Source organism: Urocampus carinirostris, chromosome 20 (assembly GCF_059441175.1).
Source record: "Urocampus carinirostris isolate Australia breed hairy pipefish chromosome 20, RoL_Ucar_1.0, whole genome shotgun sequence".
Taxonomy (NCBI): Eukaryota; Metazoa; Chordata; class Actinopteri; order Syngnathiformes; family Syngnathidae; genus Urocampus; species Urocampus carinirostris.
The window spans coordinates 22,613,895-22,631,172 of NC_142368.1; the positions used below are offsets into that span (position 1 = coordinate 22,613,895).

The 17,278-nt window shown below is 38.6% G+C and overlaps 1 protein-coding gene across 2 annotated transcripts; it reads right to left on the minus strand.

The window, feature by feature from the left end:
- Positions 1-1,233: 1,233 nt before the first annotated feature.
- On the minus strand, positions 1,234-11,318 carry eif2b4 (eukaryotic translation initiation factor 2B, subunit 4 delta). Of its 2 annotated transcripts, none has more exons than XM_088324937.1 (13): positions 11,216-11,318; positions 8,455-8,492; positions 6,528-6,660; positions 6,254-6,451; positions 6,104-6,186; positions 4,842-4,933; positions 4,665-4,779; positions 4,520-4,596; positions 3,603-3,705; positions 3,334-3,461; positions 3,087-3,264; positions 1,649-1,829; positions 1,234-1,523 (listed from the first exon to the last, which is right to left on the minus strand). In XM_088324937.1, exons 1-13 carry the CDS (start codon positions 11,235-11,237, stop codon positions 1,324-1,326), a joined length of 1,548 nt encoding a protein of 515 aa, XP_088181063.1. In that variant the 5' UTR covers positions 11,238-11,318; the 3' UTR covers positions 1,234-1,323. The 2 variants fall into 2 exon arrangements, with proteins under 2 accessions (XP_088181063.1, XP_088181062.1); XM_088324936.1 differs by lacking the exon at positions 11,216-11,318 and adding an exon at positions 11,118-11,204.
- Positions 11,319-17,278: the final 5,960 nt, after the last annotated feature.

Below are 17,278 nucleotides of genomic sequence, written 5' to 3' on the forward strand. Positions count from 1 at the left end.
AAACAACTGTAAAGTGTATAAAACTTTTTAAGTATAATTTTCAGTATATGCTTCAGGTGGCTGTAAAATGGTCATAAGGACATGAGTGCAATTTTTTCCCTTGATAAATACTATAAAAACTAACAAATTACTATGATTAGGAAGTGAATATTCCCAATTACTAAAAAGAGTTTCATGACTATTTTTCAGACAAATCTCCAAATAAAATTAAAAAACTGGTGCCTAATTGCAATATATGTCATGTCCTGCACAGTTGTCATGGCACCCAGCTGGCCCCGCCCCTTGACACCGGCTGAAACGCATTGAACTGATTGCTTGTGGAGTACTTAAACGCTCCTTTTGGGACTGCCCGTTGCCAGACCATTGCTTAACCTTGAGGAAAACCTGTTCATGCCTGTTTGTTCTGAGTAATGCCTAGTTTGTAATTTTGATTACCTTTGAACCTGTTTTGTTTTGTCTTTGGGCCGTTTGTGTATTTGGACAACAGATCGTCTACGCATATGAGTTCCGACTTCCTGCTTCTCGGTCCGCTTCGTGACATTATATTTCCAACTAAAATTCTTGTTGCATTTAAAGCCAGTTTTATGTTGATAGGTGAAACTTGTAGTCGCAGGTGCTGTTTTTTTTCTTTCTAAATCTTTTATGGGATATTCATGTGCGCTCATAAAAATATTGCACACAAGGAACCCTGCAGGATTGAGACTACAACCCTAAACCATTATCATTTCCAATGTTTCACAAAAACAGCTTAAGTACTACTTTTATATTAAATAATGCTTTTGGTAAACTAGGTAATAATAATAATAATAATAATAATTTTATATTAGACAAGGCACCTCACTAAGGAACATTTTAAGGTGGGTTATTTCATTAATTTACATGGCAAATACAATTTTTGTTCTGTTGATTTGATATTTTTAAGTAACCAGAATTGTTTTTCTTATTTTACTATATTTCTCACCTTATTTTTTATGGCAAAATATAATGAAAAAAAAATTGAGCAGAATTATACGCTCATTTGTCATTTTCGGGTGTAGGGTTTGTTCTTAAAATAATTAATCTAATCTTTAATCTGCTGGCAAATAAATTGGAAAATAACCCGTTTTTTTTTAAATTTTACTGGAAAGATGGGTTAAAAAAAGCAAAAGCAAAAAAAAAAAAAATTTGTCTGACAAAAAAATTTTTTCAGTGTACACCTTTTCAATAAGCTTCGTCAAATAAAAACACAGAAACTCAGTTTAAAAGTGACATTATTTTTGTATATATATATATTTTCATATTTATTTAATGCGCAAAACAGCACAATAGATCATGTGATCCTGCTTACTGGTCGACGCTTTTGACACGCAGTACAACTGGCACTGACGTGCACGGGATCATGCCGAGCTCGGTGATGACAGCGTCCACAAAGTCGGGCGGCGTCACGTCGTAAACCAGGTTGAGGAGACCCAGCGAATGCACCTCCTGCCAGCGCGCCAATTGCGTCTTGCCCTTCCTTGTCACGATTAGGTTGTCGGGATCGTCTGGGGAGGAAAGACAGCATACACACAAATCTCATGAAATCTCATCACGGAGTTATCTTTGGGAAAAAAAAATGCTGACAAAAAGCTCTTCAGCAATCTTTTCTTGTACTAAGTGTGCTGCTTACCGAGCTCGTTTGATACGAAAGAGTCCGTTTGGACCCTCTCGCAGAACTTATACGTCTCACAGCACACGAGCACAGGCACGTTGAAGGCTTTGGCAACCAGAGCGATTTGGGATGTGCCTACGCGAGACATCATATAACCATTGGCGAGCAGCGCATGGGCGCCGAGGAAGACCTTAGACACCTGCAAAGCACACATGGCCACACTTAGGTCTGGGTGTTTTTGACCATTGATTATTTCAAGTCAGCTTGACATTCATCACAATAAGTTCACTACAACTGCACCATCCGAGTAGAAGCAAAAAAACAGCCGGGTAGTTCCGAAACTAGCTCACCAGGGATAGATCATTGCAATTTTAATACATGATCAATTTTTAACACTCATTGGGATCAAATAGTCATGTAATCACCCCCGGTTCTCACTTTTGAGGAAAATGTTTTGTGCTAGTTAAACCTCACTACTGAAAATACCTAGTGAAAACATAGTAACAACATCGTTATACCATGAAAATTTATACGTCAACCTAGTAGTGCTTCAACCTAAACGTTGGTGATCATTAGTTGCAAGTATGGAACCATAAGGTACATTGCTAATCTCCTAGTTATCAGCACTCAGGTTTAGTTTAGCACCTTGTAGCTTGTGGAACACCATTAAATCTAACTTATGCAGGTTATTGTGCAAAAATCTGGCCACCAATAAAGCAAATACCATGGATAGATTCAGAAAGGACGGATATATTAAACTTGAAGCCAACATTAATTTATGTAAAAATTAAAGTACATTGTTTTTCTAGTGGGTGAAAATTATTTTTCCAAACTGTTTTAGTGGCTTATTGCCAGTTTAATCTATTGCTGGAGAGGCTGCTTATCATTAGCGTCACCCAAAAAAAAATGCCTCATTTGACATTTTCCCTGTTTTAGCCCCATTCCTAACAATAACAATGAACAATAATAATAACAAGTGATTTCAGATATTATTTTCAAATTCGTAGGCTTTCATGCCAATTAGTGACAAAGAATTAGCTTCTTATTCAGTTTTTATCATTGGATGCCTACTAAGGAATTTGCATAGTATGCCAGTTCATTTTTTTGCCTATTATACCAATCTGTTGTCTGTTCTTTTAACTGTTATGCATTTACATCATTGTCACTATTTGCCAATCATTTTATTTTTCTTAGACTTCCGCTCCTTTTAGTGCAGTTCTGCTTGTGTAACTTAATCTAAACTTACTTTAATCAAAAAGAAAAGCTCAAGAAAGGGCTTTTAGAACAGGTTGTCATTTATTTTCTGAGGATTGGCTCCTCTTCTGTTCTCCTTGCAAGTTCAAAGTTCATTGATGTCTTCTCTACTTATTTTGAGTGTCTACTAAGCTATAAACCTATTAGCTTCAGTAAGGTTGGTGACTCATAGGCTACAATATTAGGCATGTTAGTGGTTGACCTCAGGAAGGATGTACGAAACAGCAGAGATGAGGACGTAGGTGCAACTGATGCCCCGCTGGACAAGGCGCCTGAGGGCTTCGCGACCCTCCAGCCGGGGCCTGCTGTCCACCACGACCACGCGGAACTTCCTACCCATGTTGAAGGCCTCATAAAGGATGTGGTTGACCAGCGATGAGCTGCAGAGAGCAAAGTCAAAGTGAGGCGAAAACAAGCCAGGAAGACACAAAACTCAGATTAGAACTGACCATCCGTAGACGAGGATGACATCGCCGTCACTGATCTTTTCTATGGCGATCCCTGCCACGGCTTTGGCTGCCAGGATGATCTTTTCGTTGATGTAACAATCGATGCACTCTAGCAGTTTGCTCTTTGCCTAGATGGAATACAATATTGTTACCCTGTATTCTATTAACTTGTCAATGACTCGTCACAATGTGTCTTGGCTAGTGACTTTCATGAAAACGTGTTTATTACGGTGCACGCTTGAATTCTCTTGTCAAAGTGTGAGACAAACCTCATCTTCCTTGCAGTTATTTGGAATGTTGGAGATCTCTTTCTTGATATATTTAATTGCATTTCCCATACTAGCCGACAGAGGACGACACTGGTTCAAAAAACTGAAAGGAGAAGCCAGATGAAAATATCTACTTTTTTGCAAATATCTAGATTGTCAATAAAATTACATTTTCTAAAACTAAAATAGTACATAAAACTTGTTGGTATAACAAATTTGGCATATTTTATACTCCATCTAGTATCAAAAACCAAAAATATTTTCTCTTAAAATGTTGTTAAAAATGATTCAAATAAATTATTATATTAGCAACGCTATTTGAAAAAAATAAAATTAACTGCATTAAAAATTATTTTCAGGAGTATGACACAACACTATTACCCCAAAAAAGAATCTAGGAGATATTCTTTTACATGAACGCAACAATACATTTATTACTGACAGAATTAGAATTAAAAAAAAAAAAAAAAAACTAACAAGGCACAATTGACATAATAAACGGACAAAAACTTTGTGTATCAGATTTTTCACATACATTGTATATGTAATTGTTATGCAATAGAGTGACAAAAAAATAATAGTATGCATACCGCAAACATGAGTATGCATAAACATTTTTTTATACTCACTATAATATATATATATATATATATATATATATATATATATATATATATATAACTATGTATAAGCATTTTTAATGATGCAGATTTAGAGAGCAATTCAGTACAGTAGCGTGTACATAATATGATGATAATATTGAGTGTCTATGTATTGATACATAGTTATATACAATTTTTGGGGTGAATCAAAATTTCAATACTGTAAAAAGCAAAAATGTCAATAAACAGTAATCTAATATATAAAATGGATACAATTCTAAATCAAAACAAAGATCTAAATCAACAATTCTTTACCTTATGTAAGGTTTCAATTTGTTGACTAAGTCTCTTGCGAGTTCTTCATTTGGTGGAGTGGTATAGTCCCTTATAACCTGATGGGACAAATATACAGTATAATCATTATTTATTACCAATATCACAACCTGATAGACCGTTATACCTGTTTGAAGGCGTGCAACAGCGCTACGGAGCGAGCGTTGGATCCCGCCACGATGCCCTGGGAATATTGGAGGCCCAGTCGGACGATAGCGGGATGAATTACCGACGAGGGGATGCTGGCGAGGGGCAGGTAAGAGATTTTTCCTCCCGATGTGGTTTTAACACTTGATGAGCTTACCCGACTTGCTGCGTCAGAGGGGCTTTTCGGCTGTACTGGTGCAAGTGTGAGAAGAGGCTGACCTTGTAGCCGTAGTCTGACCGGAGCGGGATCTAAAATCAAAATGTAGCATGGTCGTTCTATACTTAGCATCATGTTTGAGATGAAAAAAAATAATTCCACAGTACAGCGCAGCAAATTGCTAAAATTTATTTTAAAAAATCCTACAATGAGACCAAGCACACTGAAGTGCAGATTTGCCACACCTAAGGATTGATAGGCTCCTGAAGCAGCTCAGCAAACGGCTGTATGTGGTCAGAATTTCTTTCTACCCTTTTGTCTGAAACAAGTTATCATCAAATGCTGCTGAGTTGTTTAACAGCAGTAGTAATTTGAAGACATTTATATATATAAAAAAAAGCAACTGTGGATGAAATGCAAAGGAGATCCTATGTTAGTATCAATGATAATAAAAACTATTCTATTTCTGTTTTGTCATTATTCTATTCTATTCTTTGAGCCAAATAGCAAAATTTGGACGGTTATTCAAACCTCTAAGCTAATTGCATGCACAACAACAAAAACAGTTGGTCAATGTGAAAAGTGTAAGTTACCATCTTATTTCTCCAAATATTTTAGAAACATACAGTATCCGTCGTTCTAAAAATGACATTTGATCTTAAGAGGTGTTTAATACACTGTATAGTTTGTTTTAAAGAATAAGAGATGCAAATGAACTGTGTAGATTTGTCAAAGTGGTATTTTTTTTCCCACATGCCTTTTATGGGCAATTTAAAAGGTGCGGATTCCACATGGCAAGTAAAGATGTAGTTTAGCAAACCTGATTTACAACATAAATATAATAATGATGTTCAAACAGTAACTAGTATTCAAAAATTAGTCATTAACAAATGAGTAACTAGGTAATTGTGGCAGTAAGTGAGCTAGTCACAAGCTATGGTAAATTTGTGAATAATGATTGATTGTTGACTAAATAAGACTTTTTATTGTCCTTGAATAAATGTTTATCAGACATGGTATATTGTTTCAAATTAATAAAATCGCCGTGACAGAAAACTATTTGGCCTTTTTAGACAGCCCTTCCTGGCAAAATAGACCATATACGGACAATGTTTGCACCTAACAGTGGCGATAATGTTTTTCTGTAAGGGATGTTCTGCACGCACAGCACAACCTCAGGATAACTCAGGTTCACTAAGCTTGTTTTAAGACTATCTATACATGTTTTTTTTGTCACTGGTACTGTTCTACTAACAAATTACCTGTTGTCTTTCCAGCTTTTTGGCCAGCTTCTTGACCACATCAGGGTCATCTACTTGAACGTGTTCAGGCAGCCTCTTTACCACTATGGACATAACATGCTCAGTAATATTTGCACAATTTTCAATGCTATCACCTCAATGAGAGGTTACCAGGCTGCAGCTCATTAGGTGGCACTTTTGATTTTGCAGTAGATGTGGTGGCGGCCTGTTGCTGGCTCCCGTCCCGCTTTTTATTCTGCTTGGAGCTTTTGTCTGAGTCATGTCGAGGTCTCCTCTCCACTTTTAGCTCTGCTATGCTCCTGGCTCCCTTGTCTGGCGGTGAAGCAGCGTCAGCACCGCCAGCAGGCACTGAGGGAGAAGTGTGAATATATACAAAAGTAAGATTAAGTTAAATGAAAAATACAACAAGGAAAATTGCAGCTACCTTTCTGGGGAGGCGGGAATGCAGAAGCATCAGGCTTTGTTGAGTCCTCTTTTTTTTCTTTGTTTTTCTTCTGTTGCTTTTTCTCTTTCCTCAGCCGCTGTTTTTCTTCTTTGGTCAGTTCTCTGCCTTCACTCTGTGTCATCAAATATGGAGAAAGATTTACAATATTTAATTGCAGGTTAAACACATACAACCCCTAGCAAAAAGTATGGAATAACCAGACTTGGCTAAGCCCTAACTTAAGACATTTTATTCTGTAAAAAAAACTCAGATCACAAACATGCAACAATTGTAAGGTCATTACAAAGTGCAACATATTGGTATTTAGAAACCTTAAAAGAAATTAAGAAGAAACATTGCTATGGTCAGTAAATGTTACTTTTATGGAGCAAGTGCAGGGAAATAAATATGGAATCATTCAATTCTGAGGAAAACAATGTAAACAGTACATTTTTAGTTTAAAATAAGGACAAACCCAGTCAATTTATATTCCTTAATTGGGCATCTGGCTTAGATTAAGTCTGCTCGTTAGTCAGCAGTTATCACACCTTGTAGGGCTCTGGACTAAGCGGATTGGCAAGAAACATGGCTCCAACAAGAGGGATGTCACTTGAGACCAAAGACAGGAACGTCAAACTTTTTGAAGAAGGTAACTGTACCCGTATGGTTGCCAAAGATGTGGGCTGTTAACAGTCGGCTGTATCGAGATTTGGACCGAGCACAAACAGCATGGAAAGGTTGTTAAAGTCAAGCGTACTGGTAAGCCAAGAAGGACATGTAGGCGTCAAGACAAACAACATAAGGCCATATGTCTTGAAAACGGAAAAGGCACAACAAGGCAAATGAAATGGAAATGGAAAGTAGTTGGAGTCAGTGTATGTGCCAGAACTGTGCAAAATCACCTAAAAGAAATGGGATTTTCATTCAGGAAAGCTAAAGGGAAACCATCATTGACGCTTAAACAGAAAATAAAAAGATGGCAATGGGCTAAGGAGAGGCAATCATGGACTGTGGATGACTGGATGAAGGTTATTTTCAGTGATATGTTACAAATCTGCATAAGAAGAGCTGATGATGCTAGATTTTTTGTTTGGTGCTGTTACGGTGAGATTTTTTAAAGAGGAATGCCTAAAGAAAAAAAATCAAAATTCTCACAGTCCTTATAGATATAAGGTTGCATGACAGGCAAAGGCACTGGGAGATAGATGTGGTCAAATGTTTAATAAATGCACAAGTTTACATTGACATTTGGGACAGGTTTCTTATTCCTTCAATAATAAAATATTTGGGGATGATGAACTCATTTTCCAAGTAGACAATCCATCATGCAACAGAGCAAAAACTTTGAAAGCATTCCTTGAAGAAAGACGCCACCAGTCAATGTCATGGCCTGCAAATAGCCAAGATCTCAACCCAATTGAAAACCTTTGTTGGAAAATGAAAAAAAAAAAAATCTCCACAGCAAGGCTTTGATCTGCAAAGATGATCTGGCAACTGCAATCAGCACCAGATTGATAAAGAATACTGTTTGTCAGTCATCAAGTCCATGCCTCAGAGACTGCAAGCTGTCATAAAAGCCAAAGGTGGTGCAACTGAATACTAGTGATATGTTTAGATTGTTATTTCTTTATTTTTCATGATTACAAATTTAATTCCTCAAAATGGAGTGATTCCATGTTTATTTCCCTGTACCTGGTCTACAAAAGTAGCATTTATTAACCAGCATAAAGTTTATTTTAAATATTTTAGTGTTTCAGAATTCGAAGGAGTAGCACATTTGCAAACGTAATCATTTTTTCATGCTTTTTAAATTAGTTTGCTATACAGAATAAAATGTCGGAGTGGGTACTTGTTAAAGACTGATGATTCCATACTTTTTGCTAAGGGTTGTACAGTACATGTAACGCACAAACACAGAGTTACTCACCTTTGAGCGCTCAATCTCTGTTTTCTTGTCATTTTCATCTGCAGGTTTAAACACAAAATACTACTCAAGACTTTGGTCATACTTGTAACTGCAATGTGAAATGCTGTTTTAATTTATCTTCTATGCATTTTATCTATTTACACTTATGAATTAATACTATGTGCGTATGAATAAGACGGTATTGGATCCAACTAACCAACCAGTGTTTTATCATGACTATGTCATTCCCCGCAAAACTCAGACAACTTTGTTTGATCATATTATCCTGATTTTAGTGAACTTGCACTGGCTCCCTGTCGATTCAAGACGTGACCATACAAAAGTTTGCATAGTATTGCCTGCTTTTATTTTTCTGATCTGGTAGTGCCCTATGTTCTGACTCTGTGTGTCTGCTCCGAAAATGCTAGTCTACTTGTGATCCAAGAGTCAAGAAGAAATCTACAAGCTTGTAAGCATTCTCCATGAGTCTTCCTGTGCTGTGCAATGGTCTGCCCTCCGATATAAAATTTCTTAACCTCGGTGAAAGCATTTAAATTTAGATTTAAGGCACTTATATTCTAGTGCTTATGGTTGAAGTCAACTTCATACTATTGTTTTCCTGCTGCATGGGCTGTGGCTGAGCGAGGGAGAAGTGTCCTTGGGCAGGACACTGAATCCCTGATGCCTATAATAAGTAGGTAGGCGCTTTGCATGGCTGACTCCCTATTGGTTTGTGAGTGTGTGTGTAAATGGGTCAGTGTGAAGCACATTGTAGAGCGCTTTGGGAGGTCTTCATTGACTTGAAAGGGGCTATATAAATGCAGACCATTTTCCCAGACCTGACGTATGGAGCCTACTGCATCGAACAGCTGATTAAGATGGGAAGCCTTGTCATTTTTGTCTAAAACTTTTTGCATGATTTAAGTTATTTCTTATGTTTATTGTGGATTTATTATGTCTATAGGTTCCCATGCAACATTCATTGCAGCCTGGTCACCATGGTAGGGGGATTCCATCATGGGTGAACCTATCCTAAGTGAAATATATATATATATATATATATATATATATATATATTTTTTTTTTTTTTTTTTTTTAAGTTTATCCTTGCCCTTAAGTAGGTTTCAGATTAGGGGATGCTATCATTGTGGTCAATGCAGCCCTTTGAGACTCTGTGATTAAGGACTATCAAATAAATGTGACCCGACTGTGAAAATTATGGGTAAACCTGGGTTTAAAGTATAAATTAATCGACAAATTATTAGTAAACCTTGGTCCTTCCAGTAGCAGTGAGATAACTTTGATTTGGTATCTAAAAACAATGCACAAATGAATAAGAGTGACCCTGACTGATTGGGTCATTTACAGCATTCACATTTTCCAGATCCTTTAACTGCATCGTTCGTCGGGGCACCAATGAGGATGCAAATCTGGACAGCTTTCTCCACTGTTGACGGTTGATGGCCTGTTTTTGTGTCTTGGCAAAGTTGGCACCAGTCTATTCCTTTATGTTATCAGCTCAGTTTTTTTTCTCGGTCTTCCTCTTCTCCTGCCCCACAGACTGTGCCTTGGAGAATTATCTTGGCCAGTCCTGATGATCTCTTGATGTGACCATACCACTGAAGTTTCTGTCTGTGCACAGTTGACAACAATTCTTTGTAGGGTTTAATGTGTCTTCTGATGGTGTTGCGCATGGTTTTGTTTGTCACATGGGCAAAGTAGCTGATGCCTAGAAGTTTTTGGTAGATCGCATCTCCATGGCCTGGATTTTCTTTTCCAGATTTGCAGTGAGAGTGCATGTCTCACAAGCATAGAGAAAGATGGAAGTAACCAGTGCTTGCATGAATCTGAACTTTAATTTTACTGTTATGTTCTTGTCCCTCCAGATGGGTTTAGTTTGGTAAAGGTGACTGTGGTTTAAGCTATCCTGGCCATGATTTCTGGTTCTGATCCTTATTCTGATATGAAAGCTCCAAGATATTTAAATTTGGTTACAGGCTCAAGCTCTCTGTGGTCGGTGATACCTTGGGGAATGTTGGTTATTACTTTAGTTTTTCTGTGCTGGTTTCCATCCCATACTGGCTTGATGCTTTGTCCAGGCGTTTGACCAGATATCCGAGTTCCTGTTCATCTCCTGTCAACCCGGCAATATCATCAGCAAAACGGAGGCTAGTGACGTGTCCCCCAATACTGACTGAACTTTCATTTTGCTCCAGAGTTTCGGACATGTTCCTCTCTAGGAAGATCTTGAATAAATAGGAGAAAGTATGCAGCCTAGTATGACACCAAATGTGGTTTGAAACCACGCTCCAGTAGTACCATTAGTAAGTACCGTACTGTCGGCGTTATAGAGATGATCTGAATTAATTTCTGGCCCACGTTGTACTTACGCATGTTGCTGTGCATTGTTGGATAATGAATAACGAAGATAGAACAATAACCCGTAAAAAACCCCAAAACCCCGCATTGTTATCTTTCTTTAGAATTGTATACACAATAAGTGTACCAACACACATTTTGTACTATGAGTGAGTTTTATTCTGCTATTTTACGGCAATATATACACTTTTATTTTGATAAAGGAATTGCGACAACCCAAGTTTGTCAGCAAAACCCAACGTAAGCTTCCACGATAGATTCGGGAAAACTATCAATTGAGTAAAAAAAATATATTTAAATTAGACCATTGTCGCAGGCGTTGTTTTCATCTCGTCTTTCGACACAAATCCTCATAAAAACGCGGAGTTAGTCACAAATGCGACCGTTTACACACACATCTCACCTGTCACTGCATTGTCCGCCATTTCTCCGGATAACTTCTCACTTCCGCTTCGGCGCAGTAGGGGCGAAATGGAAAGGTCACGTATCGCCTCCTAGAGGATCTGATACACACTTGCAGTTTGTTGCGTTTCATGGTCATTAAGTACTGTATAGTACAACTTGTTACCTTTTCACAATAAATTATATGTATCCATTATAGCATATATCAAACTATGGTAAGGCTACAAAATTACTAATTTAATAACACAACCTTTCAGATACAGACAGAGATAATATAATTACAGCAGCTGTTGTGGAAAATAGACTTGCATTTGTAGAATAGAGTTGCATACATTTAGAAATGTAGAAAGACTTGCTTACATTGCTTACAGTAGTGAGGGAATGTTGACATCATTCGAGAAGATCCTTGGCAAGACAGTTGAGTTTCCCTAAAAGGGCTTGGGACCTGCAAGGTCCCGCTGTGCAAGGTCCCTCTGAGCAAACTGAGGCGAACAACATGTCCTAATAAGGGTACGACAGCATCTTCCTGTTTTTACTGAGGACTAGGGCCGCCTTTTGGGTTGTACTCAAACTGAAGCTATAAAAGAGTTGTTATGTCTGGAGTTCTCTGAGTTTCTTTTGGCTGACGGAATAAAAGGCTCCCCCTCATGGCAGGTTTCCGGTGTACTTAATTAAATCATGAAAGAAGACTTAAAAGATTATCGAACCTACATTTTCTCCTACACAGCCAATCACACTTGCCATAACCCTGACCCTAACCCTAACCCCTAACCAAGACAACATCAGTGCTGACCACAATGAAGACAGGAGGGGGACAAAATTTGCTTGGTAAGTATGAATGGTACATACATTTAGGCAGGTCATGGACCACATTAATAAGGGAAAATAGAGATAATTGGACGGATTGGTCAAAAGGGAAGACCATGCAAATTAGAAAACATTTCACCTGGCCTGCTTGTCACCTTGTTAAAATTATATGGGAAGAACAATTGTACTTGAGTCTATCTTAGTCCAAATATAAAAAAGAATATGAAAAATCCAATGTTTCCGGTGACTGTATTTTGTCAGAAATAATACATCCTCAACAGTGCCACTGATAGGACAAATTTATGACGGCAAGGCCACTCGTTGAGAAGTCTTCTTGCATTTGAAATGTAATGAACAAATACTAGACGCAAATTTGATTACCAAATTGATATTCTGGCCCCATTTTTTGGGGGGCATGAGAGGGAATGAAGGATTTTTTATTTTATTTAATTGACTATAAGGGATTTAATATAATACAAATCAAATTTTGTTGAATGCAGTGGGGATTTTTCACAGGAGGCTGAAGGTCAAAGTGTAGTGATCTGGCTGGGGAATTTTGATAGCGGGGCGCTGGCGAGGGAATTAGGCCTTGTTTTGATAAACGCTTGGCATTGCTATGAGCTGATAAGCTTTCTTGTTTTGAGTCCTTCAGACATGTCTTCCGGCGAGGAGGAGGTGACGTTGGCACCTAGTCTGCCCCAAGGGAAGAGTCAGCACGCCCCATGGGACACGGAAGAGACAAGACAGACAGACAGGGGCAGGGACGAAAAGATGGGGGGGCTCGACAAGACCAATTAGACTAATGCGACAATAATTTTGCTAAATTTGATGGAATTCACTTAATAGATAATTAAAAAAAAAAATCTCCCCCTGTGTGAAAAAGCCTGCCTCTTGTCAATATTTTGTCCCTAATATCAAGAAAAAAGCACGCATTGTTAGGAGAATAAAGTCTGTGTTGGTTAACGGAGTCAGATAACTAATTCGAACAATTTGGTAAACGCTAAATTTGTAAATATAGTTTAATTCCTAACAATGGTATATATATCCATTATCTGCACCGCTTATCCTCAGTAGGGTCGCGGGGGTGCTGGAGCCCATCCGAGCTGTCTTCGGGCAGTGGGCAGGGGACACTCTGAACTGGTTGCCAGCCAGTCGCAGGACACACAGAGACAGACAACTCATTCGCTCATTCACACCTAGGGACAATTTGGACCGGCCAACTACAACCTGAAATGAATGTTTTTGGAATGTGGGAGGAAACCAAAGTGCCAGGAGGAAACCCACGCAGGTACGGGGAGAACATGCAAACTCCACAGAGGGTGGGCACGGTATCTGGACTTGAAAGCACAGTGTGGCTGCACGCTAACCACCCAACCGGTGTGCCTCCTGTATATACTGTATACTGATAATTTGTATATATATATATATATATATATATATATATATATATATGGGCAGCACGGCTGCTGGCTGGTTAGATCAAATCAGGCTACCGGCCTTTCTGTGTTGAGTTTGCATGTTCTCTCGGGCGCTCCGGTTTCCTCCCACTTTACAAAAACATGGATGTCAGGTTGATTGGCCGGTTTCATTTGTCCCTGGGTGTGAATGAGCGAGTGAATGGTTGTCTGTCTCTGTGTGCCCTGCGACTGCCTGGCAACCATTTCAGGGTGTCCCCTGCCCCCTGCCCAGAGTTAGCAGGGATGGGCTCCAAAACCCCCGAGGCCCTACTGAGGATCAGCGGTGCCACCAGTCTGTACTTGCCCAAGTTTTTTTATTTTCTAAAAAAGGACAATGGATGGATGGATCCAAAAATAAGATATAAATAAATGTATTTACATTCTGGGACTGGTTCTGGATAATTAATATGATATAAGCTTCCCCCTTTTTCTTCTCTGCCCACATATGTTTTATAATGTATAACTAGAATTTGAATTGTCTTTATTGTCATTGAAATATTGCATGCAAAGGGATTGGACATGGCATTGCAAGGTAAACCTTAATAAAGACTATACAAAGACAAAGAAAATAAAAAGACTGTCAGGATAAATAGGCAAACATATTTATGGTACAAAGTAGCACTTAGAGACCGGCCTCAGTTATAGCTATAGTGCAATGATTACTTCCCCCCCCCTTAAGAATAGTGCATCAGTGCATATATATATATATATATATATATATATATATATATATATATATATATATATATATATTATATAATTTAATCCTTCAAAAAATGTTATAACCATTGAAGACATTTTTACTAACATATGTAACGGCTAGGTTACAGCTTATGGATCCCTTGACTGTAAACGCATACGCTCTTGGACGCCGCTATCAATGTGTGAGTGTGTGTGTGAATGGAGAAGTGTGAATTACATTATACAGCAAGGTCTTCAGTGACCTAAAAAAGCACTATATAAAAGCAGTACATTTACCATTCACAATTTGATACAGATGACATATGAAAAGGTATCAGATTTGATCACATTATCTCATTGTTTTTATTCTGGTACTACAGATGACTGTTAGAGAATGGAGAAAACAGAAAGTCGTCCTAGAGATATAAACCCCTAAACATGACGATGGTAACAACTCTGGTGAATCAGACTTTGTCGCATACAATTTTTCACAACATTGGTATCAAGAAAAATAAAGACAATTCATTGAAATAATTCACCATTTAGGTGCACCTTTCAAACTGTAGTGGGCAATAAACGCACGAGCACTTTGATTGTTTTATTGATTTATTGACTCTCTACGTGCACGTCAACACACAGAAACACAGTTTTAAAAAGTTTTAGGAAAATGTATCAGATATCCAGCTAGCATCGTTTTTGCGACGAGCGTCCGCTGACTGATTGCACGACGCAGTAGCTGGTTGAAGGGGACCAAACCTCACAGAAACACCTGACTTGGTTCCGTTTGACCAGCCACAGCAAGGTGTTGCTTCAGCTGAGCAAAGAGAGAACAAGTAAAAGGAGATTGAAGTGGTGGGAGAATGTCCTCACGTCTTTTCCACCTGAAGGGACACATAAACATGTTACATTACTTCAACGGGCACGAAAGCAGCTAAAGAAATCCTATTTTTAGATCTCCTTCTGGTCTAAATGCAGCCAACTTTGACAATTTCCCTGACCCCGTTCTATGTTGACACCCCTGTTTATGCTCCTCCTATAAAGGGCGCAACAGCTGTCCTCTGTCAATCCTCCTTTGCACGATTCGGCGGGCTAAAACTAGTGGCCTTCCTTTCACCTGTCCTGACAAACGCACATAAAACACACACTGACAACCACTCCCTTAGCTATCTGGGAGACAAAAGGCTACCTTTTTTGTATTTAACTCTATATCAGGGGTGTCAAACTCATTTTAGCTCGACGGCCACATCGTAGAAAAAGTGTGCCTTGGAGGCTCACAATTAAATGATGATTAAGGGATGTCAGATTTGATTATAAAACAAGTATTGAGGGTTTTTTTTCTTAATATTTGCTTCCTTCACTGAGACTTAATCTCTTGTAATTTATATTAACTTTGTAATTGTTAAAAAAGAAAATGAATAGAAGCAACAATTTAATTCATTTCCACTACAGTTTATTAAAGTCGGAGAAACTAATGCAGACTGGTAATTGATAGAAATGGCCTACAAAAAATATTTTGAATGACTGTTTTAATGATTGAGAAGCCTGCAATTGGCTGGCAACCAGTTCACGGTGTCCCTTGCCCACTGCCCGATGATTGCTGGGTTGAGCTCCAGCACCGCCGCGACCCTACTGACGATAAGCGGTGCAGCTAATGAGATGAGATGATTGAAAAGTGTTCCTGCTTTTTATTTCTATTTTTTTTTTGTTTGATAAAAATGTTCACCTGAATGTGGAAACTTCGCTGTCAGAGTTTATAGCTATCATGGAAACACACTAAAGCTTCTTTAAACTTCTTAAAATACACTCAGGTGTTTCTTTTTTTTTAAACAGTGTAACTTTTATTTTAAATAATATAAGGTTGAGTTTCCTCAATATTCTCTTGTTGATCAATGGTAGTCAGCAAATACAGCTATGCAAATGGACCTGACTTTGGCGACTTCCAGTGGATAAATTGAAAACTGCAAGTCATTGTGACTTATTTTTCTCACGCGCTTCTTTCAGGATTTTCTCGCGGACTTCATAAGATGATATGGTTGATCACATTTGGCCAGCGAGCCATGAGTTAGGCACATGTGCTCTATATTATGTTCACTGTAGTGTGAAATTATTTCAAAACTTGAATCAAAAATCCATAACCACATACGTATTATATATAATTGATATATTGTTTTTTAACTCTTTTATTATTTTGCACATTTTTACCTTTTATTTTTTTCAGTTGCATTGAAAGGAGAAGCCCTCTAATTTCGTTATACTTGTATAATGACATTATTGGGCCATTCATTCAAACACTCAATTATTCATTCATTCATTCATTCATTCATTCATTCATTCATTCATTCATTTATTTATTCAAAATTAGAATCACAAATCCCCCCATCCCAGGTCTGATGCTGGAGTCCCCTTGGAACCACACACTTCCTTACATTCCATAAGTGGCTGTATGAATATGGGGATATAAGGAAGCATGTCCTCCCAAGGGGTAACAACAAGTGAATCCTGCGGCCTTTTCATTGCCACAGTATAAACGACAACGACAATAACAAAATGGAGGTGAAAACAATGATTGTCAGGAAAGGGACCTATTTTTAAGTCACTTCTTCTGCATTTGTTAAACAAAGTATTAAAAGTAATTAAAATTCCTACTGTCACACACACACACAGAAATCAAAAACTTTTACTAACCTTGTTGGTTTCTTCTTTCACCAGTGTCTTTCAAACAGGGTTAACAGTTGCTAGCTTTTCGAGCATCAAAATTATGAAGAATCAAAAATTGACTTAAGTCTATGCTGAGAGCTTCCTGGCAAGAACCTCGCCCCCATCCGTCCTTGCTCCCCGGTCCAGCAGCTCTGCCTTTTCTATCCCGCCGAGGGTGAGGCGAGCCAACCCCCCGCCCGCCCTGACTACGAAGCGGCCCTTCCACCTGTTGGTGTCCTTTAAGGGCAAAGGGGGCCCTTTCTTTTTGCGCCTGCTGTCCGGCCCAATCAGGGCCCTTGACAGTGGGGAGCCGGCCTGTGAAATCACACCTCTCAGCTGTTCGCACTGGCCTCGAGACACCCTACACCCCGATGCCTTGAGTTTCGAGTTATACCACCAAGATCTCCCCCCCACCAAACCCT

Excerpts from the sequence above, each read along its gene's own strand:
- eif2b4 (XM_088324936.1), bottom strand. The coding sequence starts at position 11,166 with ATGAGGATTTGTGTCGAAAGACGAGATGAAAACAACGCCTGCGACAAT. Across the intron at positions 6,187-6,253 it reads ACCTAATGAGCTGCAGCCTG|TGGTAAAGAGGCTGCCTGAA; the intron begins GTAACCTCTCAT and ends TTATGTCCATAG. Across the intron at positions 3,265-3,333 it reads GTCATCCTCGTCTACGGATG|CTCATCGCTGGTCAACCACA; the intron begins GTCAGTTCTAAT and ends TGCTCTCTGCAG.